General features: G+C 42.3%; 1 protein-coding gene across 27 annotated transcripts in view; it reads left to right on the top strand.

Moving 5' to 3' along the window:
- Positions 1-21,331, top strand: part of celf2 (cugbp, Elav-like family member 2) — a 726,013-nt gene that overhangs the window by 599,619 nt on the left and 105,063 nt on the right. For all 27 annotated transcript variants that reach the window (XM_078553002.1, XM_078553000.1, XM_078552995.1 and 24 more), the window contains one exon: positions 6,775-6,857. In XM_078553002.1, coding sequence (XP_078409128.1) covers positions 6,775-6,857 — 83 coding nt within the window. The remainder of the gene's footprint in view (positions 1-6,774; positions 6,858-21,331) is intronic.

Raw genomic sequence — 21,331 nt, forward strand, 5'->3', positions numbered from 1 at the left:
CTCCTACACTAAGTGCTATTGCTGAGATGAAATATGCATTAGAAACCTTCGACTGAATGGTACCTAGTGAATTGTCACTTTTGGGAAACATCATTTTATTTCAACAGGAATGCAGAATTTCTGTGCTTAATGTACAATGGTGCACATAAAGACTCAATTATATTAACTTCAACATTAAGTATAGGTCTGTGAAACTACAGAAGTCAAGGTAACTTTAGACATTTCCACTGTAAATGGTGACAATTTTAGTTTTGCTGTCCCAACTGGATGGCACTAGCAATCTGATGATACTGTATTGTTGCCGAGAATACGCTATATCGTGTGGGCACCTAAATCCATTCTCTCTCCTCTTGTTTTCTGAAAGGTATTGACTAACAATGTCCAGTTGCCCCCACACATCACTCCCTCATCCAAATGGCCGTTTTCCATGTTTAAATCTGAAAGACTATTCAACCACAGAAGCCATGACCGCCAAGCTTGCATGCTTGTACTTACTCACATGTCCAGAGGGGAGAACACACTGTATCAATCAGGTATTGGAAACATGTCCTCTCAGCCCAGGATCATTGAAGCCAGTTGTATCAACATCAGCTTCCACTGACAACACATTAATGCTTTGAACATAGGGGAAAAGCAACCCAACAACTGCCATAGACGCAGTCAGCTAACTCAGCACAAAACAGGGAGCAGACCTGATCTATATAGCTCATGTACTCACTACATTAACCACTGTGTACATGAATCTTTAGGGGAGCAAGGGCCCTTGATTAAAACTGCCAGCATTGGTATAGTGCATTGAAGCGCCAATGTGTTAGGCTGTGCAGTGACAGAAGGTGAGTTTGATGCCTTGCTCCACTGAGTTCCTGATTTCAGCCACTAACCAGTGAGAAGTGACACCTGGAGACCAAACACATTGGCATAGGAATTTGGGGTAAAGGATTTTTTTTTTAAAACAAGTATTTACACTTGCTGCACACGCACATTTAGCCAATCTGTATCAGTGAGAAGTTAATTAAAGCTCTGCACCCCCTCCCCCCATTGAAATCAATGGTGATCCCTATTTTCCTGCATGAACCAATTTTCATGCTGCTGCCACTTAGACTTAAAACTAATTGTGTTGAAGACCTGGGAGCAGCGTGATTTATTGCTGCAGGATCAGAATGGAAAACAGGGAGCCAAAATCAATTGTATTCTATTGTATCATTTAGACTCGGAGGTTTGTTGCTATAATTCTGCGGTTGTGACTATCCTGAGAACATTGTACCTGCCTCAAATCACAAAGGGACCAAAGTAGTTTTTACTCATTGGTTTATTTAGCCAAGTCACTTATCTTTCTTAATCTTTCCAACTTGAGCACAACAGCACTTTAGAAGGACTTGAGTGTTTAATTGTAGGTTAATATCTGTTTAAGAAGTTACACTTCCATTCACTTGATCCCTCTTGTGGTTTTGCATGGCAAATGTGCAGTTACTTCAGCTCGTAGATTGGCACTGAGTGGCTGATTTCACTGCTACACTTGCTGCAAGGTATTCTATTCAAAAAACCAGCATGCTCGATGACAAAATTTACCATCTAAGTCACTGATTTCACCATTACAGGAAAATCTGGGCCAGTGCAATCTGATCAAACAACCAACCTGCACATAGTTTAGGATTCTAATTGAAAATGTACAAACACTTCCTATGCTTAGTCAAAAGTTATAAAGGCACATACTATTCTTCACATTGGCTGATGTACTTAGGTATTTACTCCTCATTAATGAGGGCATCAACGGAAGATCATTTATCTAAGAGTATGATAAGGGAAAATTGGATATATACTTAAAATAGAAACGTTTGCAGAACAATGGGGAAAGAGCTGGGAGTGGGACTAATTGGGTAATTTCTGCAAGGAGCCTGCTTTAGCACAATGGGCTGATTGGCCTCTTTTCTGTGCTGTATGATTCTGTATTTCAATCTCTTGCTGCATCAGCGGGTCATTGGTAAATTTCAAATTAAAATAATTGTCCAACTAGTCTCTGTGGGTATTTCACATCTACAGTTAATTAAAATTAGCAAGGTGTGTGTTATTGCAGATAAAAGTATTCCATGTTTCATAATTCCTGACAATGAGAGAGAAACTTCTCCTTTTGTCTAAACTGCACCACATCAATCACCAGAGGTCCAAATCCAGTTCATGAACCAGCATACCTTGTGTGCAGAAACTCATGTATAAAATGTAACCCTTTGGCGTTAGCAGTTGCCATGGCCTCTCCTTTATGGACAACACAACGCTGCCCTCTGCAGAGGAGTCTCTTCACAATAGGGACATTGCAGCACTAAACTGGGCATCAGCATTTCATCAGTACAAAGTTTTCCAAGTGTTCCATTTGTGCATGAGTTCCTGTAAATTTGTGAGCCAATAAAATAACAAAATTATGAAAAGAACAAAAAATAAAAGTAAGTGAAAAAGCAAGTTTAAGACGCCATGTTGTTTTCATCACACTGCGGCTCCAATGCAACCCAGACTGAGATTCAATTGCATTACTGAGGGAGTACTACATTGTCAGAGGTGCCAATCTTGAGATCAGTTGTTAAACCCATTATCCCCACCTGACTGTACGGTTGGTTCTGGTGAACATTAAAAATCCCACGGCATGACTCAAAGAGCAGGCAGGTCTACTGTGGCCCTCACCAATGATCCTCCCTCAACAAATAGCCATATGTCTTGTTGCTATTTATGGGGCCTTGCCGGCACTGAGCAGCTGCTGCCTTTACTGACATTACAACAATCAGTGCACTTCAAAATGTAATTCATTGTGTGAAGTGCTTTGAGACAAATCAACATAATAAGCCACTAAATGAATGCATGTGTTAGTAATCTCCTGTACTGTATGAATACTGGCCTGGTTTGCTTTGGTGAGGTGAAATCAATTAAATTTCTATCATTGAAAGTGCCTCATACTGTGAGGGGTGTAGAGAGTAGCCCCAATTGTAATCAGTGCTTGGAGAGATCTGAAATAGTGTGGTTCTGATTGCTAGTATAAATGGGACTCAACTGATTGAACCCAGAGGGTATAATATGCAGAACTGAGAGTTTAAGAGCAGCTTTTAGTTTTTCTTGCCATCAGGACTTGCTTTTAATAAAGCTCGGAAGGGCTTGTTGCTGTGTGCACCCACCCATTGACACATCGCTTTGTGGCAAGGGCCCCAGAGGGCAGCTAACCCTCATGAACCCGTAACGTCGGATGAGCTTAGCATCTTGGTCGGGGGCGGCGAGGGGAAGAGGAGGAGAAATGGAAACGAAACACAATTTGTGGGCAGCAATCAGCTGAACTGCCATTTCATGCTGGTTTTCCAGAGAACCCATGGCACCTCGTAGAGGCAGCTAGGCTAGATCAGGATGCAGAGGAAGCAGCCGTGAGCTCGCTTGTATCATTTAAGTTTTCATTTGCTGTTGTTGACTTAAAGTTTTTCAGTATAAAGTAAATCTAGTATTTCCAACATTCCATCTGAAAATTGTGATCTTTTGCTGTAATTTATAAGGCTCACCGGGGACACATTGAAAATAAAATAACAGTACAGAAGGGGCAACAATTCAACCTCCATTGATTTTACCTGAGCTACAGATTAAGGAAGATTTATATAAACCCTTTTTTTTTTAAAATTCTATTTGGAAGTAGCTATAAATAGAATTTTTCATAGCTCCGTGTGAATCTCATCGGTCGCAAAGTGACCAGAGAGTTGGAATCTGTCTGGTGCAATCCTGATATCTCTAAAACGATTCAGATGTTTTTTTTTCCCAAATATAAGAAATTCTTGGTCGTGGGGTTCAAGACCTATTCCAGAAAATTGTGCACTAAATCTAGGCTGACACGCCAGGGAGTGAGGGAGTGGTACTGAGGTGGGGCTGTCCGTCAGATAAGATGTCTGCTTTCTCAGGTGGATGTAGGAGAGCCCATGGCCACTATTGGAAGAATAGCAGGGGAGCTTTCCCCCCCCATATCTAGGCCAAAATCTCTCCCTTGATTGGAATTGCTAAAACAGATTACCTGGTCATTGTCACATTGTTGTCTGCAGGCCCTTGCTGTGTGCAAATTGGCTGCTGTGTTTCTTTATGTTACGCCAGTGACTGCACTTCAAGAAGTGCTTCAGTGGCTGTAAAGCATTTGGGGCCTCCTGGGGGCATGAAAGGTGCGATATAAATGCAAGTTATTTCTTTCTCTCTTTATTCCTGATCTAGCCTAGCTGCCTCTATGAGGTGGCCTTGGGATCTCTGGAAAACCAGCGTGAAATGGCAGTTCCGCTGTATTGTGGGTCAGTCGGGATCCCGATTAATTCTTTATTTGTTAGACTGAGATCCATGATCCCCTCTCAACCGTGAGCGGGACAACACATTGCAGCAGGCTGTCTCACTGTGGAGTCTTCTCTTCACCCACTGTCTACACGTGTGCACATCCTGACAGACTCCTGGCTGAGAGTGATTCATTTTCACCCCTCACCCACCCTTATGTGTGCCCCCCACCCCCGCCCTCACTCCTTTCCCTCCCCACCTGCCTCATCAGAGATACTTAGCACCACCCGATATCACTGCCCATCAGTTGAAAGCGGCCAAATCAAAACGGCCCAGGAATCAACGCTGAGAACGTCCTGTCATGTGTGACATGGCTCCGCCCAAGCACCACAGCCACCAACTCGTGCATCCACTAGTCACTTATCAGGAGCTGGAAGACCTACAGTAGTGGTGCAAGTAGGCAGAGGCACTGAGTTCTATTTAATAATATCATTAACGAGGCTTTGTTGGAGTAAAATTGACAGGAGAATCCTTTCTGTCCCCCACTTTCCCTCCCCTAGATGTTCCCTCCTTAACAGCTGCTGAAATCCCTATGTAAATAGTCTCCCTCTCAAAAAAACATACTAATTGGAATATCATATAATACTCGGCTGTGATTCTTTTATTGGTAAAAATGTTGTCAGTATTCTTAACAGCTGTGGTTCATGGCGGTTGCTCTGTATCCAGATGGTATTCATTGCTGCTGAACAACGAATAGCAGATTAAAATAGCATCACATTGAATATAAACCCGGATAGAGACTTGAAATGTAATAAAAATCATGTTGCATGCTTTCATCTGAATCCATAATTTTTGCTTGGCAGAGTCTATTTTCTCCCTGGTTCAATCCTTTTTGGACAAGCGGTTTGACCTACTCCTGGGGAGATCTGCTCGAGCCACTCTGACATCAGTGCAAGGATGCCTGCTACTGGGTTCAGTGGACTTGCAGACACAAAAAAAGACACCATCTTTCTGTGTGTTGTTGCGCATCACTGCTGCCTCAAAATAATCTTCATTCCTATTGTCAGTAGAAACTGCAAGCTGTGTCATTTCAGTGAAGTAGTGCTGGCGAACCAACAGCTACCTACCTTTATATGTAGGAACTCACCCCATCCCTCCCACAAAAAGGGGACAGATCAGCGAGGACGGGCAATATTGTTTATCAGGGATCAGGCACTTCCATTTTCAGAGGCTGAATGTCTCATATATTGGGAAATCTTTTGATGACGCCCAAGGTATAAGGACACTTCAGTTTCAGGACTGGAGGGCTGAAGTGCCAGCAGCTCAGTGGTTGTCTGTTTATTTCTCTATTAAATCACGGTCCTATTGATTGTTCAGTGTTTCACATGACCAATGAAGTTACACTCAAGAGAGGAGAGTTAAGTGTTTTATGAAAAAAAAAACATCAATGGGAGTATAATACCCAGATACGCAGCAGTAATTTTGTCTGGTCTTATTATTATTGTTCTTTGTTTTTTAATTTGTTCTGCAAAAAGTCCTAATTCTCCGGTGGCCCCAGCACATTATTACAAATCTGTTATCAAATGACTGTGGCCTATTCTCAATTCTGCTCAGGAGAGCTGCCATTCCTGTTGTACATGTTTACATTTTCCTGTTTATTGTGTATATATTATTATGGTCGGTGCTGAGTTCCGTCAGGATGATGGTAGGAATGGCACAATTGGCCTCTGTTTTAGGCCAAGGAGCGCAAAGGTCAGCCAGCTGTTTGGGTGTCCATACGTGTACGCGCTGTGAGGACAAGAGCGAGTCCAGCTACGATAGTTCCCTCATTGCCTCCTGTGTCACATGCTCTGCTGGCACTCACTGCCTGAGCTAGCGTACCAGTGATGCCCACCGGGTTGAGGTGCCTCAGGGCAAGAGGTGGCCATGGTGTTGTTGCCATCAGGACAAAGTGGAGAGGGGAAAACTGGAGATTAAAAAAAAACCCACTTAATGTCAGAAATCAGAAAAGATTGGGAACATGCAGTGCTTATACGAGAACACCAAAAGGCATGCTGTGTCTTTCTAGCATGGTCTGCTTTTACATTATTTTTTATGCTACTTATATTGCCTGTTTTTAGCTTGTAATATTTTCATTTGGAGCCCTGCTTCAGAGAATATAATAATGCAGAATGGTTATTGCTTGGGAACTTGGATATGCTTGTTGTAGCAAGCACCTAGGATATTCAGAGCTGCCGGATATTAAATCCACCTAATCACACTCTGTCTTTAATCATTTAAATAAGACATAATGGATGAATCATCTAAACTTAATGGCTCCCTGCATACATTGGTATTACTTTAAATGGACTCTGGGCTTTGAAAGGTTGGTGGGTTGGTGGTGGTGTAGGGAAATAATGTGGCAGAATGATGTCTGCTAGTCTAATGAGCTTTGTGTATTAATGTCTATTAAAAAAAAATTGAATTTCCTACCTTTTAAATTCTAGCATTTTTCTTTTACAGGGTGTTGTTTTGTTACATTTTACACAAGGAAAGCAGCACTTGAGGCACAGAATGCTCTGCACAATATTAAAACTTTACCTGCGGTGAGTACCACTGATTTTATTTCAAATGTTGACTGAAGCTTATGGCTTGCCTTCCATTTTGGGCCAGTCATCTTTGGAGGAGAGGGAGATCCCAAGGTGAGCTAATCAAAGTTTTCAAGGTCATTACAGTGAAGAAAGACAAAAAGGTTGCCAGAGAGATAGAAATTAAAAATGAAGAGCTGGGAAGTGGGGGGGCAGGCGGAGGTTTTTCTACCCAAAGAGGAATAGGCTTGTGGAATAAGTAACAGGGAAAGGGCAGTGGAGTATAAATTAGGTGAAAAGCAATTTAGAAGTATTAGAAAGGAGAAGCATTTCTGCAGGCTGAGGGATAGATGAAGTTCCCTGTCAATAATTCTACCAACAGCTCGAATGCTTTCAGAAGGGAAGTGGACAAGTTCATGAGAGAAAAGGAAAAGAGAAGATATGCTGAAAGGCTGAGTTGATGGAACAGAAGGAGACTCATGTGGAGTGTAAACAGCAGAGACTTTTTGGACCGAATAGTCTGCATCTCTGCCGTATATTCTATGTAATTTGATGTAAAAGAGTTGTTATGCGTGTACGTTGGGAAATCCTGTTTTTATTTAAAACTACGCCCTTGATAACAGGAAAAAAGGAAATTCATTGGGATGTGGAGAAAAATGACACAAACGGATGGTCAATCAAAAAGTTCTGAGCTTATGGGACATAATGGCCTCTTCCTGCCTCGAATAGTCCTATGATTGTTCTCTCAATGAGCGAACATAAGTATTTTCCTCAATCTAGTCTTAAAATCATGATTGTTTTATTCACAAAGACGTGGGGTCTGCAAACAGTTGATGCCGAGCGCTGGTCTAATCAGGAACCCTGCTCCTCCCACTGTTTAGGAAGCTGAGCGGAAGTGGAAAGTGATTTTTTTTTATATATATAAAAAAAGAAACACAGATTTGATCCAGAGATAAAGTATTTCAAACCTCAATAAAACAGGTTGCATTGCCCATATGCTGTGATTGTTCTAAAAGTTAAAATTGAAATGCTTTAATTTAATTATATCATTAAACTGGAAAAAAAAAAGGCTCAATAGAAACAAGTGAAATGAGAATCTGTTTAGTGGGCATCAGTGAACCTGCAACAGTTGACACAGGAGTAGATTACAATTCTGTGTAAACATGCCTGGCAGAATTAGATTTTTATTAAGGATACGTTTTGAAGCTGGAACCTCTACTTTGATTACCACTGTTTAAATGGACCTGTGTATAGATGTATTCAAGAAAGGCAGTAAAGAACAGCAATTTGTGCTTAGAAAGGGTTAGTTAATCTCCCGTGGCATTGCTCCTATGTACCTGGAATCTGAAGATGACTGAAGAGTATAGCTGCCAACTTTTCATAGGCCTCTAGAAGCTCTGTCACTCCAGGCGGGGGCCCCGAAAAATTGCAGCTGCTCGCAGATTGGAGGTTTGTAAATTGCTTGTAAATTTCAGGCTCCAGGTCAGAAAAACCCAGAGTGAAACGATTGGATTTTATTGGCGACAAAGTGCAATGCCTGGAATGTGATGCGGGCCTCGACTAGGAAGTGTACGTGCTTGTTTCCACACTGAGGTTTGCCATGGGTCCAAAAGAAGATGAAAATGCATTAAATCCTCCTATTCCAAACTCCACAGGGTATTTTACAATAAACAGGCTAATCCAGGGGATTGATTTCAGAGCTGTAGGCAGGATTGCACCTTGTATCACTAAAATGCAATGGCAAAAATCACAGGTTTGACGTATACAGACCTTACTTTCCTTTTCATTTATTCATTTATTATGTTGTTATTCCTTATTTTACTTGTTTTTAATCTATTGTTCTCTTGTTGAAGCTACAGTTTTGAGATTCAGCTTTTGGTTAATGGTGTTCAGCAAGGCAGAAACTAACTAACTAATATAGCTAATTTACCCAAACACAATAAGACCTTGCATTTATGCTATGCCTTTTAAACAGACTAGGGAGAAAGGATTAGAAGGATACGCTGATAGTGTTAGACGACAGGGGTGGGAGGAGGTTTATGTGATGAATAAACACTGGCATTAACCAGTTGGGCCAATTGGCCTGTTTGCATGCTGTAAATTCGATGCCTTATCGCATCCACAGGATATCTCAAAATTTGTTATAGCAGAAGGGTTGCTTTTCAAAGTGCAGTCACTGTTCATGCAGTGTAATGCTGCCACCAGTTTGCATGTAGCAAGGTCCCATAAGTAGCAAAAGGCTGAATTACCAGATAATCTGTTTTGGTGGTGTTGGATGAGGGAGGAATGTTGTTGAGGACACGAGGAGAGTTACCCTTCTCTGTGGAGTCTCTTGTATTCACTTTTAGCAAGCAGATGACTCCTCAGCTCAACACCTGGATGTTCTTCTCCGGCTTCCCCTTAAAAGTCTCTTTTCTATTCTCCTCAACTATTCCTTGTGGTTACAAGTTGTGCATCCCACTACTCCCTGGGCAAAGTAATTTCTCCCAAAACCTTTGTTGGATTTTTTAGTAAGGACCCCTAAGTTTGGAGAAGTTCACCGTAATTTTTTTCTACATCTACCCTGTCAAACGCTTCATGATTATTAAGGCCTCTATTTGGTCCCCTCACAGCTTTTTACTTTTCTAGAAAAAAGAGCCCAAGCCTATTCAGTCATTCCTGATGGGTATAATTTATAACTTAGGCTAATGACAAGAGTTGCAATCTCATTAGATTTAGGATGAATGAAGATGATGAATCCATCAAGCTTCACTCCTGACTGAAAATTATACCTGAACCGCTCAATGAAATCACTGCCTAATCATCAGTGGTATTGCTCTGTCTCTTTATTTAGACTCCCCTCCCCCCCCACTGCTGTGTGACTACACCCCAGTTGACAGGGCAAGTTAGTCAGCTGATACCCCAGGCCTCATTGTCGCTCTGTAATGATCTCTTCAAAGATGTGCAGCAATTGCCTGGGTGACTCACCTACCAGTTTCAGCCTCCCCCTTTGTGGGTTTGTGTCCATTCTATCGCACCCACCCACCCACCCACCATGAGCAGGCTGAAACTATATAGCCATGTGAGTGTCGACCTGCATCCAATGCTTCTGGGGCACAGTGCATTTAGTGATTCATTTAGGCCTGATACTACTGAACATGAAATTCTGAGCGGGATGCATCCCCACACCTTATTTACATGTATGTGCCCTGAATTTATTTGTTTCCTTTCAATTCTAGCATAACAGTCTGGAGCTTAATGCTAGTGAGATGTCCCAGGATCCTTGTAAACTCTTTATTCTGTTTATATTGCATGAAGTTTCTTGTCAATTGAGAGCTGCCAAAAGAAATCATTGAGCTGACTGACTGAAGCCAACAGTGTGTTAGTGCAGTAAGTTCTGTGCTGTGGTCCCTCAGCCACTGGGATTTGGGTTGAGTCTAAATCAAGTTATTCCATTTAAATGAAGGGGTGTTAAAAGATCAATTGGGTTAAACTATTGCAGTTGTTCAGAATATGGCAGTTATATTAATTGGTGTCTTCATGGCAGTTTTCACAGAAGACTCCAGACAAACTCAACTAATAGTAAATATTGTGCATGGAAAATGAAAGTGATCTGAATGTCCTGATTGGCAATAAATTGAAGCTATCATGACAATACTCAGCGGTGAGTAAAGCAAATCAGATGTTGGGATTTATTAAAAGGTCAATGTTGAACTGAAATACTGCAGTAATCCAGCCACTTTATAAATCATTGGTGTTCCTGCACTTAGAAAACTGTGTACAGTTCTGGTCATTGCCATAATAAAAGGACACAGACAAGAGTATCCAGAATGATTGAAAAATTGGAGCAATTATATAAATTGGGCATGCGATCACTGGAAAAGAGAAAGTTGAGAGGTGGTCTAATTGCTATTTTTTGGATTCTAAAGGTACTTGTAAATATAGGCCAAGATGAATTATTGCATCTTGCCTGGAGCAGTAGAACCAGAGGATATGACCTGTACCTGAAGTAGGGATAAACTCAGCACTAATGTATAGAAACACTGGGGGTGAACTCAGTGCCAATGTATGGAAACGTTGTGGGTGAACTCAACACTAATATATGGTAATACTCAGAGTGCTTGTATTCATTGTTTTCTTCTCTCTGTTTTTAATGGAAAGATCTGAGGTGAAGTGATCCAAACCCCTGATCGCACTCTGACAAACGCCCGCTGCTCACGCCAAAACCCTTAAGGAAATTCAAACCCTACCAATCGCATCGCAGCCTGCCAAAATCCAAGCCAGTTGGAATCCTCTTGGCCTATTTTTCCGGCTTAAGGATTTAATTTTAATGGGCGGTGCTGCGCCGGATGTGGTGTTGTCACGTGACAATAGCTCATGGTGGGAATTTTCCAGTTTCTTCCCCTTATTGGTGGTTGTTGCTGATGACTGGTTGAACCAGCTGTGACTCAGAAGCACAAATTATGTGACTTATTTGCTTAAAATATTGTTTTAAAATCTCCTGGATTGCTTCCTTTGGCCACCAGGGGATTGATGCCAATTCTGGCAAGACACCCGGCCATTCTGGGAGGGTTGGCAACCCTACTTCCATTGTGTTTCCCTGCTTTGTGTTCCCCACTCTTCAACAGCACTCTCACAGCCTCAACAGTGAAGGTTACTGGCCACCTTCACAGGTGCTGATTGGCCCTCCCACCTCCTCAGCCCACCCTCCATCCCTAATTGGACGGCACTCCCAGAGGCGGGTTCTTAATTGGTCAGCTACTATGAGCTTGTGCCTGAAGTCCCTGTTGCTGTGAATGGGGTCGGGACCCAAAAATGGTCTTGACGCTTGAAAATTTTCAAAGTTTGGAAGAGTAATCCCAGTCATCTCAGTCGATTGTAGACTATTTGATTGAGATTGATTGCCATGATTAGCCAACACCATCACTGTGACTACCAGGCTAGTAGAAGGCAAATTAAATGTATCTTGCTTCTCCTTATCCAACCACTTTTCTATGCTCCTATGATTTATGGTTCTTCTAGGGACTAGTAAATAATGTGGAGGCTGGGTCATTGAATATACTCAAGGCTGAGCTAGCTTTTTGATCCAGAAGGGAATCAAGAGTTATGGAGGACAGGCAGGAAATTGCAGTTAAGGCCACAATCAGATCAGCCATGATCATATTGAATGGCAGTGCAGGTTCGAAGGGCCAAATGGCCTACTCTTCCTACTCCTTACATTCTTAAGTTTTATGTGGAAATTAGAAGGGTCAAATATCCACAAGAGTCCAAGGCCAGATTGGATCCATCTTAAAATGCTTAGGAAATGAAAGGAGGAGATGAATATGCTCTGGTTAATATTTTTCAGTGCTCCATAAATACTGGAGAATTATCTGAGAACTGGAAGACACAGATTTGATGTGGGAACCAATTGCATTAAAATTAGTGAGGGAACAGCCCATGCCAATGCTGGCAGTTTTACCTGCACACCCTGCGACTTGCAGCTCTTTGTAATTCATGCACCTCAACTGAGAAATTTCCACACTTAAGTTTGAAAGAGTAAATCCTAAAATCCCCAGGCTTGCAAATGAATCAGGAAGGCTGGCAACATAGGGGCAATAAGAGATAGACAAAAGTGCAAAAGGAGCAAAGGTTGGCAGATTTATTGGACAAGGTCCGACGGTTGCAAAATTTGCTTTAATCGGAGCCCTATTTGGCGTGATGAGGTAGTGGGGCATTCCAAATTCCTGATAGTGCTCAGTATTGCTCGGACTTTGGTTCCTTGGATGCCTGCTGCCCTGCGTATACAAAGCAAAGTGGCCATCTTCACCTGGGTGTGTGTTTGGTGGGGGGCGGGGGGAGGGTTCAATAAAATTCTTGGCAGAACAACTTGTAAACACTCTGCTTCTTTACAGAGCCCATTTATATTCTTGCGTGGAGTCCTTTGTTACTGATTTGTGCAAAAATTGATCTTAATCGGGGGGAAAGCGCAGCTTTCTTAGCTGGTCTTAGTTTCCAGGCTTCATTTTAATTTGAAAGTGTACCATTTTGAGAATTGATCCTGATGATTGTTTAAACACAAGGATTGCAATTTTATGCAACAGCGACAAAGCTATTTGTGTGCCATTGCTGCATGCTCCTAGCTTGAAATTGCGATTATAAATTCAATACGGATTTCCAAACAACTGGCAATTTAATGGGTCTTTATCTTTATTTTTTGAGGAAATAATTGTGTGCCTCACTGCAGAGCTTACTGCATTCGCAGAAAGAAATGGAAAGTAGTGCACATTGTTCCCTCTGTTGTAAAACATTATCTTAATTGGATACTTGACTGAAAGCCTTTATGCAGCCAGACAAGAGCAAATGCACAGGCCTTGGAATACAAGCACTGTGGTTTAATGGTTTGGTGTCGTTAAGCTTACTTCTGATAAGATAAAATGCAGGGCACAGAATGAAATGGTATTTTAATTTGCCAAAATGTCCTCTGCTGATTGCTAATCGGAAAGCACCAACAATGCCTGCAGATTGTCCTGAATGGGATCTCCGGCTAAACCCACCCACTGTCAAAGGCAGATGCACAGAAGGCCCGTTTCTCCCTGTCACAGCAACCAATCACTGTTTTCAGTGATTTCAGGGCCCTGTAGCCCATTGGAAGTCCATTCCACGTGCTCATAAAATCATAAGAGTTGGACAGAGGAGGAGGAAACCATTCGGCTCATCCTGCTTATGCTAGCTGTTTGGAAGAATTATCTCCTTAGTCCTATTCCTTCGGCTCTTCCCCCAGAACCCTGCAGATTTTTCCTTTCCAAGTTTTTCTCCAATTCCTTTTTAAAAGTTAGTTACTATTGAAGCTGTTTACACCACCCTTTCAGGCAGAGCATTCCAGGTCATACCAGTTTGCTGTGCTTATGTAAAAAAAAAACTCACCTCCCTTTGGCTCTTCAATCCGTGTCCTCTGATTACCAACCATGTTGCCAATGGAAACTATTTCTCCTTACCTAGTTTATCAAAACTCTTCATAATATTGTAGGCGATCAAATCTCTCCTTAACGCACCCTTCTGTAAGGGGAGCAACCCCAGCTTCTCCAGTCTCAAGTCCCTTGTCCCTGGTACCATTATGCTAAATCTCCTCTGCACCCTCTCCAAGATGTGTGTGTGCGTATTAGAGCGTTCTTGCTTCAGCCCTGTATTTATCTTTGCTCAGCTGAACCTGTTTCTCTTGCCCCGCTGTCGGTGGTTTAATTTGAACTGACATTCCCCTGGCAGTAGGAAGTAAAAACATCAGGCATATACTTTTTAAGTTAACATCTCTGTGGGCGCCCGAATTTTAGCTGAGTTACCACATAACTCTATTACAGCACTGATCCACTGGCATGTTCTGTAGCCCAGTTAAAACACAAACTGATATTCTTCCTACCTTAACTGGATAAACAACTTTGTCAAAAGGAAAACAGAAAAATTCCATGTGAACGCAGTAATTAATTAATCACAGATAATAGTAGAGCAAGTTGTGTTCATTTTTGTATATCCTGAAGGATAACCACTGGAATCTCAAGTAAAATTTTAGGAAGCAAGACTAGGGCAAGGACATGCAAGTTTAATAGTAAAACTCTTGAGTGGAATAGAGGAATAGTCTGACCTTTTGAGTACAGTTATGTCATTATTAAAGGTGGCATTGTTAGGCCCACGTGGGTGCAATTATTTTAGTGGAATTGGTTAGCTCAGTTGGCTGGATGGATAGAGTATGATGCTGAATGACAGCAGTGCAGGTTCAATCCCCATACCAGTTATGGTAGTTAATGAAGGCTGCCTCCTCACCTTACCCCACAGTTGTGGAGTGGTACCCCTCAAGCTATATATAACCAATTTTCCCTTTCTCTAATGAAGAGAGATTCCTACGGTCCTATGTGGACTGTGGCTAATCATCTAAAAAAAACTACCATTAGACCAATAAGAAGACAAAATGGATTAGTTGTTTTTGTATCCAGAGACATTTAATACAGGAGCAAGAAGTTAGTGCTAAACTTCAACTTAGACGTGTTTGGAACATCATATGCAGTTTAGGGTACCTATTCCAGGAAGGATATAAAGGCAGTAGGAAAATGCAGCCTATATTCAATTGCCAAGAATGAGGAATACAATGATGGAAGAAGACTTGAGAAATTAGGACACTTTTCCCAAGTGCTGCCAAGGACTGATTTGAGAGAGGCCTTTAAGCTTATCAGTGAAGTACGCTCAGGTAATAATGATAAATGGTCCCCAGTGGTTGGTGAGACGGTAGCAAGAAAGTGTAAAATTACGATGATCAGAAAAGGAATTAACAGATGTGAGAAAAATAATCGTTACACAAGGGCTGGACAGTATGTGAAATTCTATAGCACAAATGGTTATGAGGATTGGACTGGAGGGTGGGAATCGATTTGTGGCTCATGGTTGAAAACACTGGCACACATTTGACGGGCCAGTCGAGCTTTTCCTATACTATAATGTTCAATGTTATTAACACATTACGTTGGGTGAAACCATCCAACATATAAAGTGGTTATTTTATTTATTCCCCATTTTTATTTTTCCTGTTGTGTTCTTTTGTTTACCTCACCTGTCTCCTGCTCACACTCCAGGTTAAGAAAGATTTGATTCTGTACCAATGGGGGTGGTGTTTACCCATAATGCTCAGCAACAATGAAACGGCTCCATAAGGTATGGTGGAAAGGGCAGGTTCATGTTGATCTACGAGTGTGGGTAGGTTCTGTCTTCATTAGCATGGATTGTGAAAGCAGGAGTACAGTACCAGCATTGAATCCATATTGCGGCCTTGTTTAATCGGAACTGCCGCCATTTACCCAGTTCAGAACTGAAGCGGGTGCTAGGCTTGGTGTAGAACTGTTCGTACCTGCAGCAGTGGAGCTACAGCCTGACTTACTCATGACCGCATTGAACAGTATCTAAGATAGGAACATCAAAGAAAGGAAGGCTACCCTGAGCATTTTCAAAATGGCTCTGTCTAATTTAAACTGCAATAGTTGGGTCAAACGTGTCATGTTCAACTTGCTTCAGTGCATAATTTAGAAAACAAACCTCAAGCAAGCATGAGGCACCCGCTGTTACATTATATACAATATTAAAAAAAAAACAGAAAAACTCTTCGAACACACCCCAAGGTTCTGGATTCAACGGAGTCCCTATTGATGATGAGACCATCTCTGGCTTACAAGTGCTGACGTAATTCTGACAGATTTACGGACAAACCTGAGAAAGGAGCTGAGTGAGTAATGGAGACAAGAGTGTCTTCACCCGGAAAAGCAGTTTAAAAAACACAATTGAGCAACCAGTTGCACAGAGAATAAACAGGATTTTAATTGTATTAATCCCCAACCTTTTCTGAGATTTGTTCCAAAGGACCAAATCGGCGTGCTGATTCTTGTAATAAGATCAAAAGGAGTAGGCTATTCATCCCATTGAGCCTGCTCCGCCATTCAATAAGATCATGGTTGATCCAATTGTGGCCTTAACTCCATTTTCATGCCTGTCCCCAATAACCCTTGATTCCCTTCTTGATCAAAAATCTGTCTAACTCAGCCTTCAGTATATTCAATGACCCAGCCTCCACAGCTCTCTGTGGAAGAGAATGCCAGAGACTAACTACACTCTCAGAGAAGAAATTCCTCCTTATCTCCAACTTAAATGGGAGACCCCCTAATCTTAAACAGTGCCGCTAGTTCTAGACTCCCCCATGAGAAGGAACATGCTCCTAGCCTCTACCTTGTCAAACCCCCTCAGAATCTTATGTTTCAATAAGATCAGTTCTCGTTCTTCCAAACTCTAGTGACTATAGGCCCAAACTGTTAGACCTTTCCCCATAAGACAAACCCTTCATCCCAGGAATCAACCCTATTGAATCTTCTCTGAACTGCTTCCAATGCAAATGTATCCCTCCTTACGTAAAGAGACCAATTTTCTTCTTCATTCATGGGATGTGGGCATTGTTGGCTGGGCCAGCGTTTATTGCCCATCCCTAATTGCCCTTGAGAAGGTGGTGGTAAGCTACCTTCTTGAACCGCTGCAGTCTATGTGGTGTAGGTACACCACAGTACTGTTAGACAGGGAGCTCCAGGTTTTGACCCAGCGGCAGTGAAGGAACAACGATTTACTTCCAAGTCAGGATGGCAAGTGACTTGGAGGTTTCCAGGTAGTGAATTTACCATATATCTGCTGTCCTTGTCCTTTTAGATGGTAGTAGTCGTGGGTTTCGAAGGTGCTGTCGAAGGAGCCTCGGCGCATTCCTGCAGTGCATCTTGTAGGTGGTACACACTGCTGCTACTGTGCGTCGGCGGTGGAGGGAGTGAGTGTTTGTGGATGGGGTGCCAATCAAGCGGGCTGCTTTGCCCTGGATGGCGTCAAGCTTCTTGAGTGTTATGGGAGCTGCATTCATCCAGGCAAGTGGAGAGAATTCGATCACACTGCTGACTTGTGCCATGTAGATGGTAGACAGGCTTTGGGGAGTCAGGAGGTGAGTTACTCACTGCAGGATTCCTAGCCTTGGACCTGCTCTTGTAGCTACAGTATTAAAATGACTGCTGCAGTTAAGTTTATGGTCAATGGTAACCCCCAGGATGTTGATAGCGGGGGATTCAGTGATGGTAGTGCCATTGAATGTCATGGGGAGAAGGTTGGATTCTCTCTTGTTGGAGATGGGCACTGCCTGGCACTTGTGTGGCATGAAGTTTATTTTCCATGTCTCAACCTAAGCCTGGATAATGTCCAGGTCTTGCTGCAGTTGGACATGGACTGCTTCAGTGTCTGAGGACTCACGAATGGTGCTGAACATTATGCAATCATCAGCGAACATCCCCACTTCTGACCTTCTGATGGAAAGAAGGTCATTGATGAAGCAACTGAAGATGGTTGGGCCTAGGACACTACCCTGAGGAACTTCTGCAGTGATGCCCTGGAACTGACATGATTGACCTTCTACAACTACAGCCATCTTCCTTTGTGCTAGGTATGACTCCAACCAGTGGAGAGTTATCCCCCTGATTCCCATTGAGTCTAGTTTTGCTTGATGCCGTATTTGGTCAAATGCTGCCTTGATGTCAAGGGCAGTCACTTTTACCTCATCTCAGGAGTTCAGCTCTTTTGTCTACGTTTGAACCAAGGCTGTAATGAGGTCAGGAGCTGCGTGGCCCTGGCGGAACCCAAACTGAGCGTTCGTGAGCAATTTATTGCTAAGCAAGTGCCGCTTGATAGCACTGTTGAAGACACCTTCCATCACTTACTGATGATCGAGAGTAGACTGAAGGGGCAGTAATTGGCCGGTTTGGGTTTGTCCTGCATTTTGTGTATAGGACATACCTGGGCAATTTTCCACATAGCCGGGTAGATGCCAGTGTTGTAGCTCTACTGGAACAGCTTGGCTGGGGGTGCGGCAATTCTGGAGCACAAATCTTTAGTACTATTGCCGGAATGTTGTCAGGGCCCATAGCCTTTGCTGTATCCAGTGCCTTCAGCCATTTCTTGATATCACGTGGAGTGAATCAAATTGGCTGGAGACTGGCATCTGTGATACTGGTTTCACCTGGCAGAGGATGAGATGGGTCATCCACTTGGCACTTCTGGCTGAAGATTGTTGCAAATGCTTCTGTCTTATCTGTACAAACTCCTCTAGGTGTAGTCTTACCAATGACCTGCATAACTGTAGCAAGACTGCCCTACTTTTATACTCCATCCCTCTTGCAATATAGGGCAAAATTCCATTTGCCTTTCTAATTACTTGCGGTACCTGCACACTAACGTTTTGTGATTCATATACTGGGACACCCAGATCCCACTGTACTGCAGCATTCTGCAGTCTCTCTCATTTCAATAATATGCTGCTTTTCTGTTCTTCTGTCAAACTGGGCAACCTCACATCTTCCCACATTAAACTTCATCTGCCAATTTTTTCCCCAATTACTTATACCTGTCTACATCCTTTTACAGACACTTTGTATCCTCCTCACTACTTGCTTTCCTACCTATTTTCATATCATCAGCAAACTTAGCTACAATATAGTCTGTCCCTTCATCCCAGTCATTAATGTAGGATCGTAAATAGTTGAGACCCCAGCACTTACCTCTGCGTCACTCCACTAGTTACAGTTTGCCAAACTGAAAATGACCCATTTGTCCTGACCCTCTGATAGTTAGCCAATTGCCTCTCCAAGCTGATATAACACCCCCAACACCATAAGCTCTTATCTTCTGCAGTTGCCTTTTGTGTGACATCTAATTGAATGCCTTTATGGAAATCCAAATACATTACATCTACTGGTTCCCCTCTATCCACCCTAATTGTTATATCCTCAAAGAACTCCAATAAATTTATCAAACACTATTTCCCTTTCATAAAACCATGTTGACTCTGCCTGTTTTATGATTTTCTAAATGTTCAGCTACTACCTCCTTCATAATGGATTCCAGCATTTTACCAATGATAAGTTACATTAACTGACCTATAGCTTCTGTCTCACTCCTTGTTTTGAATAGTGGTGTTGCATTTGTGGTTTTCCAATCCACTGTGACCTTTCCAGAACCTATGGAATTTTGGAAGATTACAACCAATGCATCCTTCATCTCTGCAGCCACTTAGTTTAAGACCCGAGGATGCAGGGCCAGGGGACTTGTCAACCTTTAGTTCCATTAGTTTTCCTAATTCTTTTTCTATGGTGATCATGATTGTTTTAAGTTCCTCCCTCCCTTTTGCCTCTTGATTTTCTACTGTTCTTGGGATGCTTTCTGTGTCTTCCACAGTGAAGACCGATACAAGATACTTGTTAAAAGTCTCTGCCATTTTCTTGTTTCCCATTAAATTTCCAATCTCACCCTGTAAGAGACAAATGCTTACTTTAGCCACTTCTTCCTTTTCATATATTTGTAAAAGCTTATACTGTCTGTTTTTATATTTCTTGCTAGTTTTCTCTCATACTCCAGTTTCTCCCTCTTTATTATTGTTATATTTTCAATCATTCTTTACTGGTTACTAAAAACTTTCCTGACCTTTTTGGTCTACCGCTAACCTTTGCAGCATTGTACATCTTTTCTTTCAATTTCACCCTTAACTTCCTTAGTTAACCACAGATGGTGCATCCTTCTATTGGAGCCTTTCTTTCTCAATGGAATATATCTTTCTTGAGAGTTATGAAATATCTCATTAAATGTCTACCACTGCTTCTCTACCACCTTAGCTTTTAATCTTTTTTCCTATTCCCCTCTGTCTTCATGCCCTTGTAATTGCCTTTATCCCAATTGTCCCAATTTAAGACACTAGCTTTAGACCCACACTTCTCACTCTCAAACTGAATGGGAAATTCTATCGTGTTATGATCACTCTTACCTAGAAGATCCTTTACTAGGAAGTCATCAATTAATCCTGTCTCATTTCACATTACCAATTCTAAAACAGCCTGGTGCTAGGTCGATTCCTGAACATATTGTTCCAAGAAACTGTCCTGAATATACCCTATGAACTCATCCTCCAGACTACTTTTGCCAATTTAATTCATCCAGTCTATATGAAGATTAAAATCTTCCACGATTATTGAAATACCTTTCTTACAAGCCCCCATTATTTCTTGATTTATACTGTGATCTACAGTGTAGCTATTGTCAGGGAGCCTATAAACCACTCCAACCAGTGACTTCTTTCCTTTGATATTTCTTATCTCCACCCAAACTGATTATACATTTTATTCCTCTACTGAAGCAAGATCATTTCTCATTACAGCACTGATCTCATCCTTTATTAACAGAGTTACCCTCCCACCTTTTTCCTTTCTTCCTGTGCTTCTGAAAAGCCAAATATCCTTGAATATTCAAGTCCCAGCCATGGTCAGTTTGCAACCATGTCTATATAATGGCTATCGTATCAGCCCATAAAGCCCTGTCTACAACCCTGGTTATATTATTTGCTATTACACTGGTCCCATCATGGTTCTTGTGAGGGCCGTCCCAATAGTGTAGCTTCCTCTTTCCCCAGTACTGCTGTCAGTGCCTGATAATTTGAAACCCATTTCTCCCTCACCAATCCTTGAGCCACACATTCAGTTCTCTGATCCGGTTTACCCTGTGTCAATTTGCTCAGGACTCAGGTAGTAATGCAGGCATTGTTGCCTTTGTGGTTCTGTTTTTTAATTTAGTCCCCAGCTGCTCAGACGCCCTCGGCAGAACCTCTTTCTTGGTCCTGCCTATGTCATTGGTACCTACGTGGACCACAACAACTGGATCCGCTCCAAGTTCCTCTCCAGCCTTGAGGAGATGCCCTTAACCCTGGCATCAGGCAGGCAGCACAGCCTTTGGGGCACACACACCTAGCCTCAGAGAATAGAATCTATCCCCCACTAAATATACCCTCCCCTACCACAACTATATTACTTTTTACACCCTCCGCTTGAATGGCTCCCTGAGCCATGGTGCCGTGGGCAGTTTGCTGATCCTCTCTCCAGTCCCTGCCCTTATCCATGTCAGCTGCAAGAGCCTCGAACTTGTTGGACAATTGC

The sequence above is a fragment of the Cetorhinus maximus genome, chromosome 12 (genome assembly GCF_964194155.1).
Source record: "Cetorhinus maximus chromosome 12, sCetMax3.hap1.1, whole genome shotgun sequence".
NCBI lineage: Eukaryota > Metazoa > Chordata > Chondrichthyes > Lamniformes > Cetorhinidae > Cetorhinus > Cetorhinus maximus.